The following is a 16,311-nucleotide window of genomic DNA, read 5'->3' as shown; positions in this document are numbered from 1 at the left end:
GGCACCAGGCAGGAGCTTCTCAGTGCGAGGGGCTGGCTCTACATCACCTCCACTTGCCCCGTGGTCCAGACACCAGTCCATTGCAGATGGACAGCACAGGCTGTACCAATGAGAAAAGAGAGGTGTACAGTTCCCAGCCACCCTAGAGCTGCCCTGCACAGATCTCTCCTTCCCTAGCACCTGCCAATCCTTTTCTCTTTCCTTTTGGGAGGCTTCTTTCTGAAGGAAGAAAGGACCTGATCTCATTTTTTCCCAAGAACTGCAACATAGCAGTTGTTGTAGCAGTTGCTACAAGTGAGATGCTTTTTCCCCATGTAAAGCAAATCCCAAACTTGAATGCAGCCCATCTCATCACAATTCCCCTGATTTTCCTGCAATTTTTCCAGATGGGAAAAGGAAAGTAAGGTGTGCATTTCTCTGCCAGAATTGTTTCTTAGGAGTTAAAATGACTGTGATGTCTACTGGGTTATTACTTTATATTATTATATACATGAATAAGAGTCTGCATATGAGTGTGTTCATGTCTGGGCTATATGGGGCACAAAGAATTTAAGTGACAATCCAATACTTACCTCTCCCTCGCTTTCTTCCATTTGCTTAACATCAAACTGTCACGTATCATGGGAAGTTGGGCTGTTAGAGGCACCTTATGATAGAAGTGCTTGAGGGGGAGCTGTGTTCTGCCTCTGATATCCTGGGGGAAAGGCTCCAAGAAATCAGTCTCCTCTGAACTGGGATGTAACGATAAGGAGGAAAAACTTAAGTTCTGCCCTCTACTAAAATTCATAAACTTCACAGGCTCTGGGTCTAAAAGTAATATGGGGTTCAGACTTGATGAAGCAGAGTGGACCTCTAGTAACGCTGCCACAAATAAGCAAAGTACAGGGTGAAAGAAACCAGAAATCCTGCTCGCTAGTACAATGAAGAGTTGGGGGGGGGAAAAAAATCAAACATGCTCTGTGTACCTACCCTTCCCTGAGTTTGAACTCCATCATTCATGAATCATGTACAAAGGGAAGCCTGAAGGGCTGAGAAGTGGTGCTGGGCTGACGGGCAGGAAGAGCACTGGAGTGTGAGCCAGACTGTGTATCCTCTCTGCCACTGGCCTCAGCTGAACTTGGGCTTTTGACTCCCAGTGCTTCAGTTTCCCCATCTACACAGTAAGTTCTCTTCTTCATAAAGGGCTACTAGCAGGCAGGATGACGGAAGCTGTCTACACTTAGGTAAATATGGTTTTGCCAGTTCATTTTCTCTAGAAACACAATAGGAGACGGGAAAGGCATCCGAAATTTGCGGAGCACAGAGGTGAGGCGGGCTGGGGCGGCCAGGCAAGAACTTTCCCGTCAGACTTTTGGAAAGCGGCTTATCTGCGAAACAGCTTGAGACCCAGCCAGGCTGCAGACCTGAGAGCAGCCAGTGGGCAAGTGCAGAGGTGGAGCTTACAGCGAGGCTGTTTGTTAGATATAAAACGCTTGGATGGGTCAGTGCTGACCGCAGCACCCGAGAGGCGGCTGAGGGGAGCTGTGCAGAGAGTAGCGCTGGCTATGGGGAGGGCAGCCCCAGCCCTCCTGATACTGCTCAGCCTAAAAGTGACTATTTGTGATGCTGAGGACACCTGCTCAGGTGAGTAGAGCACAAATACTACTGCTGTCTCACTGAGATGGCCTGTTTCATCTCCCCTGATAAGAGAAGGAGCTTGGGGAGGGAGGGGGAGAAGTACCATATGACTTTTTTTACTTCTATGCTTTTTAAAATTCAGCTGCAGGTGGGAGGAGAGTAAGGGGGAGGCGGAAGTCTCAGCAGCCGCTTAAGAAAGCTGCTGGCTCCAACTAGTGATGTAACATCATTCCCTCACCAGTGGGATCTCTAGGAACAGAGAGTCTCCGGTGAGGTTTTCCCCCCCGGTTAGGGTTTTTTGTTAGTAGGGCCTTGGTACAGCTACCAAAGGATACAGAGCAATACAAAGGATCAGCCTGGGATGCTGTGCGGGCACAGTGTTCTGTCTGCATTCCTCAAGAAGGCCACGGGGGAATTTCAAACAGGCCTGCCATCAGGAAATTCAGAAGAACCCTTGCCCTTACTGTCCACAGATCCATCAGTGTCACTTACTCTGCTGTCTATACTCCATTGGGGCACCTCTCAGCTTTTGTTTTATTAAGCTACAGTATATTTGTCATGCATGCAATGTCATATATATTAGCCTCCTCTCCCACTGAACTCCCCTGAAGCCAGAGAGGTGCAGAGTCTGGCTCCTCTAATAGGTGAGATCCTCAATGCCATCTGTCAATCCATACAACACCCCCAAACTTCCACACTCATTGCTTTTGATTGCACTGTTCCTCAGATTCAAAGGGTTTGGTTTCCTCTCCAAGACATTTCAGAGCCCTAATAATCTCCACAAAGACTCTCTTCATTTCTCAGAGGTGAGAATAGTGGGACTGGGTGATGCTGACCGACTTGCCATTCTTCAAGGATGTCCAGGGATCCCAGGTGTCTCTGGCCCAAAAGGAGAACCAGGTCTCCCAGGAAGAAAAGGTGAGGCCCCCAAAGCCAGTGATGAGCACTGTGATACAAGGTGGTTTTGTTGCTTTGGGCAGGGGAAGCAAGCTGAGGCTGGAGCAGTTGCTGGCCTGGCACTGGCTGCTGTGAGGAACTGGAGAATTGGAGTGGAAAACACCCCAATTAGACATATGCTGCTACACGTGGAGTGACCTGTTTCTTCCTTGAGTCCTGTCACAAGCCTGAAGTGATCTTGGGGTGTGAAGTGTCTCATTCGTTTCTTCTACAGAAAATCATCCATTTATTTTATGGGTCTTTATTGAACGGTCTGGGTGGGAGGGTGGCTGAGGTGCTCCTGCCTGTTTTCTGGGGAAGTTTGCGAAATGTACTGGCAACCCCTATTCCGGGGAGCAAGGGAGATGGGAGTTCTTCAGAGTTTTCATAGCCACCTCAAGAGAAGGTGAATCACATCAGCTGAGCAAGCTGATCCACCACAGCAAAATCTGTGAACAGCTCCACGATGTACAAAGGTCATAAGAATTCGTATGTGAACTGCAAATTAAGGCTGAAAATGGCAGTACCACTGTAGTAAGGCTCCAATAGAAAAAAAGGAGTAAGGTAAAAGTGTAAACTATGTTGCAGGACTGAGTCTAGTTAACAAAATGCAGCTCCCTCGTTTCTGTGAAGGCCAAGGCCCCGTTGCCCAGACTTCTGTGACCCCCCCGGGCAGTTTGTAATGTGCACATACAAAATGAGTCTTTCTTTGCAGGAGAAATGGGAGACCAGGGATTCCCCGGGAAAGCAGGACCACCTGGTGCAAAAGGTAATGCGTAACATATGCAGTTCTAATCTGTAAATGCCCCCAAGCTCAGGACATGCTTTGGGAGACTGGGTCTACAGAGATGAACTGCAGGGCTGGCCACAGGCTAAGAAATGGCACTGAAGTAGCATAGGAAAAGACTGATTCGGGGGTATGGCTCTTGCATGGAGTGAGCACTAGAAACAGTGTCCTTGAGTGGGACAGAGGAAGATACCACTCTTCTCAAAATTTCCCACTGACACTTACCAGCCCCCTAAAATCAGACTCCTCCCCATACCCCACTCCTACCCTAACCTGCCTCCAGCACAACAAGCCTGCCCAAACGCCCCCCAGCTCTCAGGAGCTTTGGAGCTCTCTGTGGAGCTTCAGCCCAGAGGCCTGATGCAGAGGCACTATGCTGAGTGCTTGTTCTGCCAATTGACAGGGGCAATTTAAAGGACACAGACACCAATGGAAAGAATGGTCTTATTTTACTATGAATATTAAGGCAACACAAAAGTAAAATGATTCATTCGATAAAACTACATGCTTGGCTTAGGCAACAAGGCAAAAATAAGCAAGGTGATGAACCTAATCATTACTATACGAGAGACAGGATAGTGATTGAGAAAGATGCATCACCAATTGCCTAAATACTTTACCATCATCCAGAGCCTGCAGTCGCTGGGGAGCCCCGTTTCGCAGAGAGGACGTGGAGAACCCTTCCCAGCAATTGGGAAAACCCCATGCAGTGCATCCACCCATAGGTGAGGTCTCCAAATTCGCCCTGAAAGGGAGTCCAGTGTTTATAGGCCCAAATCAGCAAGTCAAAGTGACTTGATTATATTTTTAGCATGAAAACACCTGGGTCTGATGGCACTCTTCCTGATTAGCCAGGGCCAGGACTTGGCTAGAGCCCAGGCCTTGGCTGGGAGGGTTTTCCCCTAAAATACCTAAAATACAGTGATGAGTATTTTGGACCAAACCACTACAATACCCTACAAACAAGCCTCTATTCATGTCAGTTGGAAAAGTTTCTTAAAATCATACATTTCTTGCAGATAACTACATAAGGTTATAAACAGCTAGCATAGTCGTTGTCATCTATTTATAGCTAAATAATACTGATGGTGTTAGTCACACAATGCCCAGGATCCATCTTATACATCACCTCTGGCTTAGGCCTGCTGCTCAGGCCTCAGCACATCACTGCTTTCAGCAGCCTCCAGGCTTTGACTCAGTGCGCAGTGCCCACTTGATCAAAGAATGGCAGAGGATGAGGTTTTCTTTGTAATGGGATGAACCCCTGAAGAGGATGATGTCTGTTGAGAAACTGGTTTTCACCACTCAACCTTGCTTAGGACCTTCAGCAGGACATGTACTGCAAATACTGGAAAAGTACCTCTTCTAAAGAATCCAGCTCCCAGCACAAGGGAACCATAGGAACTGAGCAGCAGGGAACTGGCTAGCAGGGAAGACACCCCTTTTACATGCTGAGTATGAAGCTATTACCCGGCCAAAAGCACCCAAGAGTTGAACTGAAGCTCCAGCAGGAGATGGACAAACCCACTGAAAAAGCAGTTATTGATCGAAATCTCACAAGTGCCTGACTGTAAACAGAAAGCCCCCAGAGAAAGTCACTGAAATGGAACTGTGAATCCCCCATACATTCCAGGAGATGGAACAGCAGTCCTCTCTCTTCTGTATCCTGCTCTTCCTGCTGTTCCTGAGAGATACTGCTGATCAAGAGAGCAGCTAGGCTGGGGCAGCAGGACCACCTGGGACACTCAGTCGAGCACTGTAGCTTTGCACCTCTTGGCAGCCTCTCCTGTACATTTGGGACATACAGAGGGGCTGAAGCAGCCACCTGAGGAGCCACAGTAATTCATTTGCCTTGGATAGACTGTGATGAGCATTTTCCTCTTGTGTTTTGTAGGAGCAGCTGGAGAGCCTGGCTTCCCAGGTCTGAAAGGTAAATCATGCTATGCTAAATTTATCATGTGAGCTACTTTGTAAACTTCCACCCAGTGCTGTTCTGGTACAACCCACCAGATGGGAGCAGTTATAGAGACTGGATGGGGCTATTTGGTGACAGCTATACCTTATCATAGGCTCCACCCTGGGCCAGGTGCTGTGGGTAGTCCCACTCCCAAACCAGATGTTCAGCAACGGGTGCTGTCCGCAGCTCGGGCAGCTGGTGCTGCCACCTGGCACCAGCAGCTGCAGAAACCGCACAGCTGCAGGACCAGCCAGATTTGGGCAGAGCTCTTAATACTCCAATGCTGTGACAAAATGCAGAGGCTCAAATGAAATTCAGTTGCTGCTAGTGCCAGAGGAACATGTCCCTACCAGCACTAGCAATAAGGTAGTAGGAAAACATGGATTTTTCCCTTGTGCCAACATCCTGCATGCAAGGACCACAGGCAGGCACCACTGAGCACTGTCTTCACTATGGCTTCCCTCTCTGGAGTTTGGCTGGCAATCACTGGGTCCAACACCGCTGGCCTGGCAGACAGTTCTAGTGCTCCAGTTTGTCACTGCTGCTCCCAAACCACTGGCTGAAGCTCTGTGCCAGCAGCAGTCATTCCCCTCACGGGACTTGTAACTCTGCCTTCCCAAGGTGCATTTCTTCCCCCTTCCCACACTTACCCACTCCTATTCCACATGTCCCAGCCCAATGGGACTCACTGGCACAAACTGTTGGTACGCAGCTCCATGGGCTGGGCAGCAGCAGGCAGAGCAGCCAGGTCCAACAGAGACACGTCTTGCATCAGTCTCACCATTTGGACCTCTAAGCCCTAAAACAGATGCCAGCAGGAAACAGATCATGCCAGGTCCAACAGGCCAAGAGAGGCAAATGCTGCTGCTCATTGTGCATGTGTGTGTATATATATATGTGTGTGTATATATATATATATATATATATATATATAGTGCACCCCCCCAGTGGCCACCCCATGTACCTCCTGGTCAACCTGGAGAGCTCTTCCCAGTGTCTGAAGCTGCTGAGTGTCATTGCTGTAGTTACAGGGATTTGTGACTTGGGTTCCCACCTGCCTCTCTGTGCTTTCCTGGGTCTGTGCAGATGGGCTGGTGGGTCTCCTCTGGTGGGCCTGGTAGCAGCCAGGACAGCTTATATTGAGCAGCTCTTCCTGCCTGGTTTCTCTATGCCTTTCATTTGCTTGGCACAGATGAGCCAAGCACTTCCTCTAACATCACAGCTCTCCAGTGCAGCAGGATTTGTCTGGGCAAATGGAAAGTACTGGGGAAGGGGATTGCTGGGTGTGGAAGGCGGAGAGCAGTTGATGGTATTGTTTGTCCAACAGGAACAAAAGGAGAGCCTGGATTTCCAGAAATATGGGGTGAGTTTCATCCTAGGTCTTCATGACACTGGTCAGCTTTGCAGAGTGGATGGTGGTGGACTACCTGCACCAGAAGTCAGGACAGGATAGGAATAAAAACAAGCTTAGAGTGACATTGAAGGATGGAGGTAGGAAATATCACTGTTGTCTTTGCTTCTCACAGACACATGGAGCTTCTGTAGGTCTACTCTGTACTCTAGCCATGCTGGGAAAGTCATGTCCTCTGAGCACTACTTAAATGTCCTGTCCTCTGTGTGTCCTGGAGGAGGTCTGTCTGAGTTTTTCAGAGACTCGGTGTCCTGATTTTTAAGATGAAACCACTAGAAACAGCTGTATGGACATGTGGCTACTTCAAAGGCAGTTACACCCCTGCACTTGCAGTGGCACCTTTAGTACTTGTGGAGTTCGTGTGTGTGATAGAGCTCAGATTAACTTAATCATTGGAAGAAAAGAAAAATAAAAGAAACAAGTTTCAGTTGCTCCATCTGTCTCCATGAGCTAAAGTTAAAGGAGAGCTACAACCTGCTCTGGCTACAACTGGGTGCTGTAGGGCCACAATAACGTGCAAGATCAAAGCTGCTGTAATACCTGACAGACTGGGATGCCACTGAACTGGTCCCTTGCTGCCCCAGACAATTCTCTGGGCATGTAAAACATTTGACTAAAAAGGAAAAGGCCAAGTCCAGGACCATCTCCCTGCTAGGGAGGTCACAAGATAGCCCGGTACAGCTGTGTATCCATGTATCACACACAGCATGCTGGGACACCTGCACCACCAACACCACCATCTCTGATCATGTCCCCAGGCTTTCCCTACAACAGCTACTGATGCAGCTGTAGGCTGGGATGTCTGATAGGGGCCATTCAGTCACCTGTGAATCTGAACTTTGATCAGCAGGTATGGTTTTGGGGAGGGAAAAAAAGTATACGTAACATATACATATATGTATATGTATACATATATATAAATGTACATATTCAAAAGAGTTGTGTGTCTTGGGGAGACTTCATTGTGGCCTTCCAGTACTTAAAGGGTGCTTATAAAAAAGCTGGAGAGTGACTTTACATGGGCAGTGACAGAACAATGGGGAACAACTTACAGCTAAAAGAGGAGAGATTTAGATTAGATATTAGGAGGAGATTTTTTACTCAGAAGGTGGTAAGACCCCGGCACAGGCTGGCCAGAGAAGCTGTGGCTGCCCATCCCTGGAAATGTCCGGGGCCAGTTTTGGACAGGGCTTGAAGCAACCTGGTCTATTGGAAGGTGTCCCTGCCCATGGCAGGGAGTGGAATGAGATGAGCTTTACGGTTCCTTCCAACCCAAACCAGTGGGTGATTCTATGATTCAACCCATAGAGGATGAGCTGAACACTATTCACTGCATCACAGGGAGCTCTCTGTGTCACTAACTCCTTTGCTGTCAATTACCCACACACTCTCTGTGCCCTGCATGCATTCTGGAGCTGGGACAAAATCCTGGATCATGAGTTTGTCATCCTTTTCAGAGCAGCTCCATCATCCAGACCCCCAAAAGTCATTGCAGATGAAAGGAGTCTTGGCACCTTAGACCATCTCTTTCTTAGAAGGTGCCCATCTCCCATGCAACATATGGACTCAGAAGCCATGGCAGGGTTTGGTTCCCAGCAGCTCTACATTAGGATCCTGCAGTACAAAGAGCCAGCTGGGTGCTAGAGGGCTCAAAGGCTCAAGGCTCCCTGGATCAGTAAACACATTATAACTCTTTCCACTTGATCTCTTTGATTTGCACAGAACCCAGGAACTGCCAAGAACTGTTGGCCAAAGGGAGGATTCTGAGTGGCTGGTACACAATCTACCCCCAAGGCTGCAATGCCACCACTGTCTTCTGCGACATGGACACGGATGGTGGGGGATGGATTGTGAGTAGGATGAGGAGAGGGAGGTTTATATGTTCCTACAGTGATTTTTGTTACAGCTGCAAAGGATGGCTCAAAAATAGAAAACAAAAGGGAGGAAAACACACAGCTGAGAACAGCTGAGGTTCACGTCCTCAAGCCAGAGTGAATCCCTCTGGACGTAGGGGATTCCCCCAGGACTTGTCTCTGGAAGCAGGCTGAGTGCCACAGACCCACTGCCTGCTTAAATCAGCAAATCATTTCCTCCTCATTTCCAAGGGCATAGGGAAGAGATCCTTGAGCAAGGGATTCTTGTGGGGTTTGCTCCCCAGACAGCCACAGGCGTGTCCTGATGCAGGGGAAGCATTTACCATGGTAGGCGTGTCCCCCAGGTGCTGTGGATGCTTTTGAGTGAGGGATGGGCTGGTGGGGCTGAGGGTCTCTTTCAGGTTTTTCAGAGGCGCTGGGATGGGTCAGTGAACTTCTTGCGAGATTGGGATTCATACAAACGAGGCTTTGGCAACCAGCTGACGGAGTTCTGGATGGGGAATGACAACATCCACTTCCTCACCTCTCTGGGTAAGGTCTGCCTCCCTCCCAGGCTGGGGCCATGAGAGCTGTACCACATTGGGCCATTGTAGACCTCTGAGCTTCTCATAGCCATCTGAGGCCCCCACTGTTAATCCCAAACAGGATGCAGGCTCTTGCAGCCCATGGCATACAGGAAATTGCACTCTAAAGAAAAGCAAGACTAGAAGTCAGGGAAGAGAATGAGCTGGCTGCATGATCTACCCTGGACACAGGCTAACACATCTTCCTACTTGGACTGGTTGTGATGGCATTGTCTTGTCCACACACAGCCTTGGAATTAGAGCTGTGTGCAGGACTCCTGCCCATAACCACCCAATATCGTATCTGAAAAGGTGCTTCCTTAGAAAACCATCAAAGGCATAGAAGGCTCTGCAGGAATTTTAAATAAATCAAAATCTCTCAAGTAGTGGAAGCTCCTCTCATGTTAGCTCACAGTTCATTAAACACTCCACCCTGAAATCCAGCGGCATACCCACCATCCGCCCTGCACCACTGCTGTCCGTCTTCTCTTCTAGGACCCTGTGAACTCCTCATTGACCTGAGAGACTTTGAGAACAACTACTATTTTGCCAAGTATGCTTCGTTCAGAGTTTTAGGAGAGTCAGAGAAATACAGACTGGTGCTAGGAGACTTCCTTGGTGGAAACGCCGGTAAGTTTGAGGCAGATCACTGGGAAAGTCTGTTTCCTAGAGCATTTCAGAAGTGTTCAGCTTCTATGCAGAGATGTATCATGCAAACTCCTTGTATCAGCTACATTTTGGGTCAATTTTTTTAAAACTGACCATGGGACCTCTGGGTACAGAGATGGAGGGGGACACCCATCGCCCAAAGAAGTGTGACTCAGAGCGCTACCTACAAGCCCAGCCATATGGTTTAACAACAAATGAGCCTGCTCCTGAGCAGCACCCAATCCAATTGACCTTTCCAACAGCTCTGCAGCGGCCAGGTCAAGTTCTGCTTTTGGTTATGTTGGCAGGAGACATTTGCCCATGAGGTTTGGCATTTCCAGGGCTGCGGTGCTGTTCAACACTTCCAGCATCAGCACTCCATCCTCTTAATACCTGATGTTTTGTTGTTTTTTTTTTTTTAAAGTAAACAAATCTTCAAAATTCAATATCCATCATTCAGGAATGAGTGAAATCAACACCTGAGAGAGCAGTGCTCTGGGTTTATGTGGCTTTGTACACTGCAACCCTGTCTGGTAATTCAGACCTCAGTGTGTCCGCAGAGAACCTGAGCATTGCAAGAGAAGTGACACCTGTGTACCTGTGAGAATATCTGGCCCATTTGATTCACAGGCATAGATAAATTTTCCATGTGTTTTAGCAGAGCTCAGGATACTTCTTTTGTCCAAGTGTCGCGGGTTCGGTTTGTAACCGGGCAGAAACACCAATTTAGTGTAGTGGTTTGGTCCAAAATACTCATTACTGTTTATCTGCTGTGAGATAAGAATTAGGAGAAATGCAAAGCAGGCACCAAACTTGAAAGAATATAAAGAAGTTTATTAACAGACCTAAAAGAGGGAAAAAAAGAATTATACCACCTTCAGAACTCTCCTCCTCCCCCCACCTTCCTCCCTTCTCCCACTGACAATGTAAAAAGACAACCCTTGAGATGTTCAGTCTGTTTACCACTTCCATAATAACCTTGTTCAGTCCATTTAGAAAGAGAAGTCTCTTCTTGCTCGTGCTATGAAAACATTATCACAACGAGACAGCCGCCCACTTCCAAATATTGTTCAGTCCATTTAGGAAGAGGAGTCTCTCTGCCTGCGTGTGAGTCCTTTCCCCCGACTTGCAGCTTTTCCCGCAACTGCTTTCGAGGGTCCACTCTTGAAGTGTTTTGGAGTACAATTTTAAGGTTGAGCCGTTCAGGAACAAAAACAGAGGCCCTTCTCCTTCCCTGGGAGCAAAGGGTCTTCCTCATCTTCATCGTTAGGACTATCTCTGGGAGCATCTCTAGGGACTGAGGTCTTCTCCTTTCCCGTTTGGAGCAAAAAAGTCCTCATCTGGTTCATCTCTCCCTGTCCAAACTTCTCATGAAATTACAGCTGCGTCAGCATCTGCCTATCTCAGTGCAGGTGCTTTTGCTTACGAGTTGAACACTCCACCCCCCGTATCTTCATGAAATTACAACGGGATACTCTGATATATCATAGCTTCACAACAGAATTTCAGCTTTAAGCATCTCCTCTCTCTCTTCCCTCAGGTTTTCAGCTCTTCACAGCAATAAAAGGGTTAATCTCACCTCGGCCTTGCAGCTTTGCAGCTGGAATGTTGAATTTTTCTTATCACAGTGGAGAGGGGGAAGAGCCGAGCCGCTCCGGCTGCCCACGGCAAGGCAGTGGGGGGGGTTCCATGGCTGGAACAGGTCCATCGGCTCCAGGATGGCCGTGGCCCAGCCCAGCCCGGCCCAAGCAGGGCCTGGCCGGGCCCGCTGGCCCCCACATGGGGCCCGCAGCCACCTGTCCCAGCACTGGAAACGAGAGAGAGCTTGGAGGGGGAGTTTGCCTATTCTTAAATGTGGATCACAGAGGTGGTCACAACTTTAAGTGGCTTAGAGAATTGTCCATATTCAAACTGGCCAGCTGATAGGTTCTATCAGTTCCCAGAGGAAACTGTAAGCACCCCTTAGCAAGGATGTCCCTTCCGGGACTATGCTTGCTAACCTATGACACCAAGACAAGAAGGAAATCTGTGCAACCGAGCAGGTTTTATACAATCTGCCTTGCACCTGGCAAGGGCCGCTGGTGCCCTGCAAGGGTGCACAGACACGTCAGGGTCCCGTTTATGATTCCTACTGCAGTAACTGTCAATGTGTGCTCTCTGCAGGAGACTCTTTCTCGTACCACAGGGACATGCCATTTTCAACAACAGATCAGGACAATGACATGAGCTCCTTTAACTGTGCCACAGAATACAAGGGAGCGTGGTGGTACAATGACTGCCATTACTCCAACTTGAATGGGATGTACTGGATGGGTCCACATGGGAGCTATGCTGATGGCATCAACTGGAAGACAGGCAAAGAATACCACTACTCCTATAAGCGAACGGAAATGAAGTTCAGGCCAGTTTAACGTGGCAAGAGGGTGCCTGATAAGCTCCAAGAGGTGCCACTCACCAATCAAGAGAAGACACAAAATATAATGTTGTCTGGGGACAAAAATGGACCCGGAAGGATATTACAGGTTGTGCCTTCTGCCTAGAGCAGGATTTTTGAAGCCAGAAGATACCAGTGCTGGTTTGAGCTCCTCCTGTAAGCACCAGACCCTGCTGCTTACTCTCACCCTCTCACTCCCACCCTGACTACCTCCAGCAGCCTCACTGATGCTGACTGAGCCCAAGCATCTTCTTCTGAAAAGTGCATTACCTTGATTTAAAGACCAACTGATGGGTGGGGCCAGTGCAGCTCAGTAAAGCTCTCTGATATTATTACCCTAAATGGTAATTACTGGTAATTTCTAGTCTAATCCATGTATATGAAGCCTCCAATATACTTTCAGCCTCTTTCTGTTGGACCCAAGAGCCGTCTGAAAGGCACTGAATTCCTGACCTGTCCCACTCTCCCTGCAGGCTGTGATGGAGCCACGATGTAGAACAGCATGGAAAAGACTGAGCTTCCAGGGCTGAGCGTCCAGGGCTGAGCACAGGGCTGCCAGTACTACCAGTTTCCCCCTTCCCTCCCCAAGTGTTCAAGGACCTCAGGTGGGACCTCAGCTCCTGGAACCACAGCAGAGTTGCTCAGCACTTCCCACTGGGACACAGCTGCAGCTAGGCCCAGAGCCAGCTTTAGCCGCTCTTCCGGGCATGTTTCTAGATCTCATTAGCTGCTGTGGACCAAGAGCTGCATGCAAAACAGGCTGTTCAGCAGCATGTGTGGTACCAAGACACTAGAGCATCTCCAAGTCACTGGGTCTCTTCTTCCTGTGCTCGTGCTGCTGGAACTCCTCCCCACAGCTGACACAGGAGGGCTGATTGCTAACTCTTCACTGCGGGGACAGACAGAGACAAGTGGAAATAGAATATCTCTTTCTGTCATGTTCCTAATGGTCCCGGCTTTATTTCACTACATATTGCACAGATATGTAGGAAGGGCAGCTCCAGCCCTACAAGACTTAATCCAAACCTTGTGGGTGAGAAAAGTGAGGAGGTCACTCAGTCCACCACAGCAGGTCAACAGTGTGCTAAAAAATAAACCTGAGGGTTTGCACCTCCCCACTTGCTGGGTCCTGTCTCAGTTTACTCCTTTTCAGTTACACAAGGAAGTGTGTGTCCGAGCAGAGAAGTGCAGAGCCACAGTCTGCCACCTCTGCACGATGTTGGTCCAGAGAGCAGGGGTGGCCAACAGAGCCAGTCTCACGCTGGTCACGCTCTGTGCAGCCTAGCCCCAGCATCTTGCAGCAGCTTGCCCGGCTGAGCAGTGCAGCCACATCACTCCTAAGTGAACTGCCACATCATTATTACAGTGCCTCCAAACCTCACCTCCTGAAGAATCTTATCGGGAGGCTGGTGCTGTAACAACACTTTGTGCAGCTTTTGGCAAGCCTGCACGTGGACTGACATTACCACTTGGTCACCTGGCTGGCGCAACCTGCATGATGCCACCCGCACACAAGGCTCAGCGCTGTGCCACTCCCAGCTCCCTGCACTCCACAGGGATCTGGCTTCTCTGTCCCTCCAGTGCCGTCATGCTGAGCTCTGGCTCAAGGCAGCAGCTAGCACAGCCCCAGAAACATCCACTCAGGACTTTACAGGGATAGCAGCAGCAAAAGACAAGGTCAAACCTTTCTTCTGATGTCCACCATACCAAACCAAAGACTATGGCAAGGTTTTCCCAGTCAGACATTGCAGCCTTTCACATCACAGTCTCACTGAAACAAGACACCTATTGATGAGCGGGAAAGACTCCACTACTGGAATTAGTAAAGTAGGTGTGTTTATTCCAGCACTGGGACACATACAGGATAGCTCCTCCAAAGCCATGCATGCCGACAGCTGCATTCAGCTTGGTATTTATCGGGTTACAAGTTCCATATTCATTGAGTTTCCCAATACACCTATACATATTAATTACCTAGCCCCGCCCAGCCTCGTTTCGTATTACAATGAGCCCAAAAGTCATTTACATCCGCGTTGCGCTTGCACAGTGTCGTCTGGTGGTCTTGGGCAGGGGTCTCCGAGATGAAATAAGAGTCTTCCTCAGATGAAGTAAAGGGTCTTCCTCATCCTAAACTTTTCACTCCTCCCTGCGCACACTCTTTATGCCCCTGGCCCAAGCCCAAACTTCAAGACCGGTTTGAGTTAGTTTTAGGTTAAAAACAGGATCTTTGGTCAAGATTCCTTCGCCTTATCAATAGTCTCGTATCTTCTCATCCTGCTTTGGTAGGCACAGTTAAGTGTTGGGCAAGTGCCATGCATTGCTTCTAACAAATCAATTCTTAGTAAATCATTAACCTCTGCTCCCATCCCCGACTGACTATCCCACAGCATTCTCCTGGGCTACACCAATTCTGCAACCCTGAAGAAATCCAGCTGTTGCTTGAAGGCACGCCCTCACCTTCCCCTGCTTCAGCTGCCCCTGCCTTCCCTCCTGGGCTGGCAGGGGCCTCTGCACGGGCAGTCCTGTGAGCCAGACCTGAAGACCACTCCCTCAGAAAATTAATTCAACAGGAGAAAAGCAGACCTCCTTTTCAGCTGGCTCAGCTCTCTGGTCCTGCTTTTTATGCAATGGCACGAACGTGTGCCTGGGACAGACCACAACAAACACCTGATCGGGGAGAGGGTGCCCCCTTCTCTTAGCTCTGACCTAAGTGTACACAGGATGGAGTGGCCAAGTAACCTTTGCCTTGTTGTAAACGAGGCTGAGACTTTTAAAGGAAAAGTCAACTCGTTTATTTGTTAACCGCTGAGAGTGGGAACCCAGGATAAGCGCAGGCTCCACGCGACAAACCAGAAAAAGACAACAGTGTGACGCACAGGGCATTCCTTCGGACTCAGGTTCCTCAGGAAGACCCCACCACGCGGGGGCTGAGCCCCAGGGCCGTTTTATAGTCCCTCTGATGTTATGATTGGTGGAGCTCCGATCCTCCCTCTGGTGGCTCGTTGCTAGGGTCCTCATTGGCGTTCAGCTCCATCAATCTCTGGGGCGTCGAGTGATTGGTTTGCCCTCTAACCAATAATCCTTCAAGATGTTTACATCATAAACCATGAAGTCATCTTAAGAACATTCCAGAACATTCTCCACTTTTCTGTAGACCTACCACTCTTCCCCCATTTGGTGTCACCATCTAGCGATCACATAGCAGCATTACACCCGTACACTCGCAATAATAATCAACTTATTAACTGTGTATTACAAGTAACTATTAACTACTTTTTAACCAAAAGAAAAACTTTTAACCATTTATTACAGCCTCATTGCAATTACAGGACCAGCTTCCCACAACTGCTGCCTTTTTAGCCTGTGCAGTACACACTGGCACCCCCGTCCACCCGGGAGGCTCGGCAGGTGGCGCGACGGCCCGGCCCGGGGAGCAGGGCAGGGGAGCAGGGCAGGGGGGCAGGGCAGCGGAGCAGGGCAGCGGAGCAGCGGAGCAGGGCAGGGGGACAGCGGAGCAGGGCCGGGGAGCAGGGCAGGGGAGCAGGGCCGGGGAGCAGGGCCGGGGAGCAGGGCCGGGGAGCAGGGCAGGGCAGCGGAGCAGGGCAGCGGAGCAGGGCAGCGGAGCAGGGCAGGGGAGCAGGGCAGGGGGGCAGGGCAGGGGGGCAGGGCCGGGGAGCAGGGCCGGGGAGCAGGGCAGCGGAGCAGGGCAGCGGAGCAGGGCAGGGGGGCAGCAGGGCAGGGCAGCGGAGCAGGGCAGGGGGGCAGCAGGGCAGAGCAGCGGAGCAGGGCAGGGGGGCAGCAGGGCAGAGCAGCGGAGCAGGGCAGCGGAGCAGGGCAGGGGGGCAGGGCAGGGGGGCGGCAGGGCAGCGGAGCAGGGCAGGGGGGCAGGGCAGGGGGGCAGCAGGACAGGGCAGCGGAGCAGGGCAGGGGGGCAGCAGGGCAGGGCAGCGGAGCAGGGCAGGGGGGCAGCAGGGCAGAGCAGCGGAGCAGGGCAGGGGAGCAGGGCAGGGCAGCGGAGCAGGGCAGGGCAGCGGAGCAGGGCAGGGGGGCAGCAGGGCAGGGCAGCGGAGCAGGGCAGGGGGGG

General features: G+C 50.1%; 1 protein-coding gene across 6 annotated transcripts; it reads left to right on the top strand.

The window, feature by feature from the left end:
* The first annotated feature begins 1,423 nt into the window (after positions 1–1,423).
* On the top strand, positions 1,424–13,345 carry LOC116454425 (ficolin-1-like). 6 transcript variants are annotated; one of them, XM_032131032.1, is made up of 9 exons: positions 1,424–1,623; positions 2,404–2,535; positions 3,269–3,322; positions 5,235–5,270; positions 6,625–6,660; positions 8,431–8,558; positions 8,972–9,113; positions 9,641–9,775; positions 11,957–13,345. In XM_032131032.1, exons 1-9 carry the CDS (start codon positions 1,545–1,547, stop codon positions 12,202–12,204), a joined length of 990 nt encoding a protein of 329 aa, XP_031986923.1. In that variant the 5' UTR covers positions 1,424–1,544; the 3' UTR covers positions 12,205–13,345. The 6 variants fall into 6 exon arrangements, with proteins under 6 accessions (XP_031986923.1, XP_031986922.1, XP_031986918.1 ...); XM_032131031.1 differs by having other exon boundaries at positions 1,473–1,623; positions 2,473–2,535; XM_032131027.1 differs by having other exon boundaries at positions 1,473–1,623; positions 2,422–2,535; positions 8,984–9,113.
* The last annotated feature ends 2,966 nt before the right edge of the window (positions 13,346–16,311 follow it).

Source organism: Corvus moneduloides, chromosome 21 (assembly GCF_009650955.1).
Source record: "Corvus moneduloides isolate bCorMon1 chromosome 21, bCorMon1.pri, whole genome shotgun sequence".
In the NCBI taxonomy this organism is placed as follows: Eukaryota; Metazoa; Chordata; class Aves; order Passeriformes; family Corvidae; genus Corvus; species Corvus moneduloides.
Note: the sequence above shows the minus strand (reverse complement) of the source record. Positions and strands in the feature narration are given on the sequence as shown.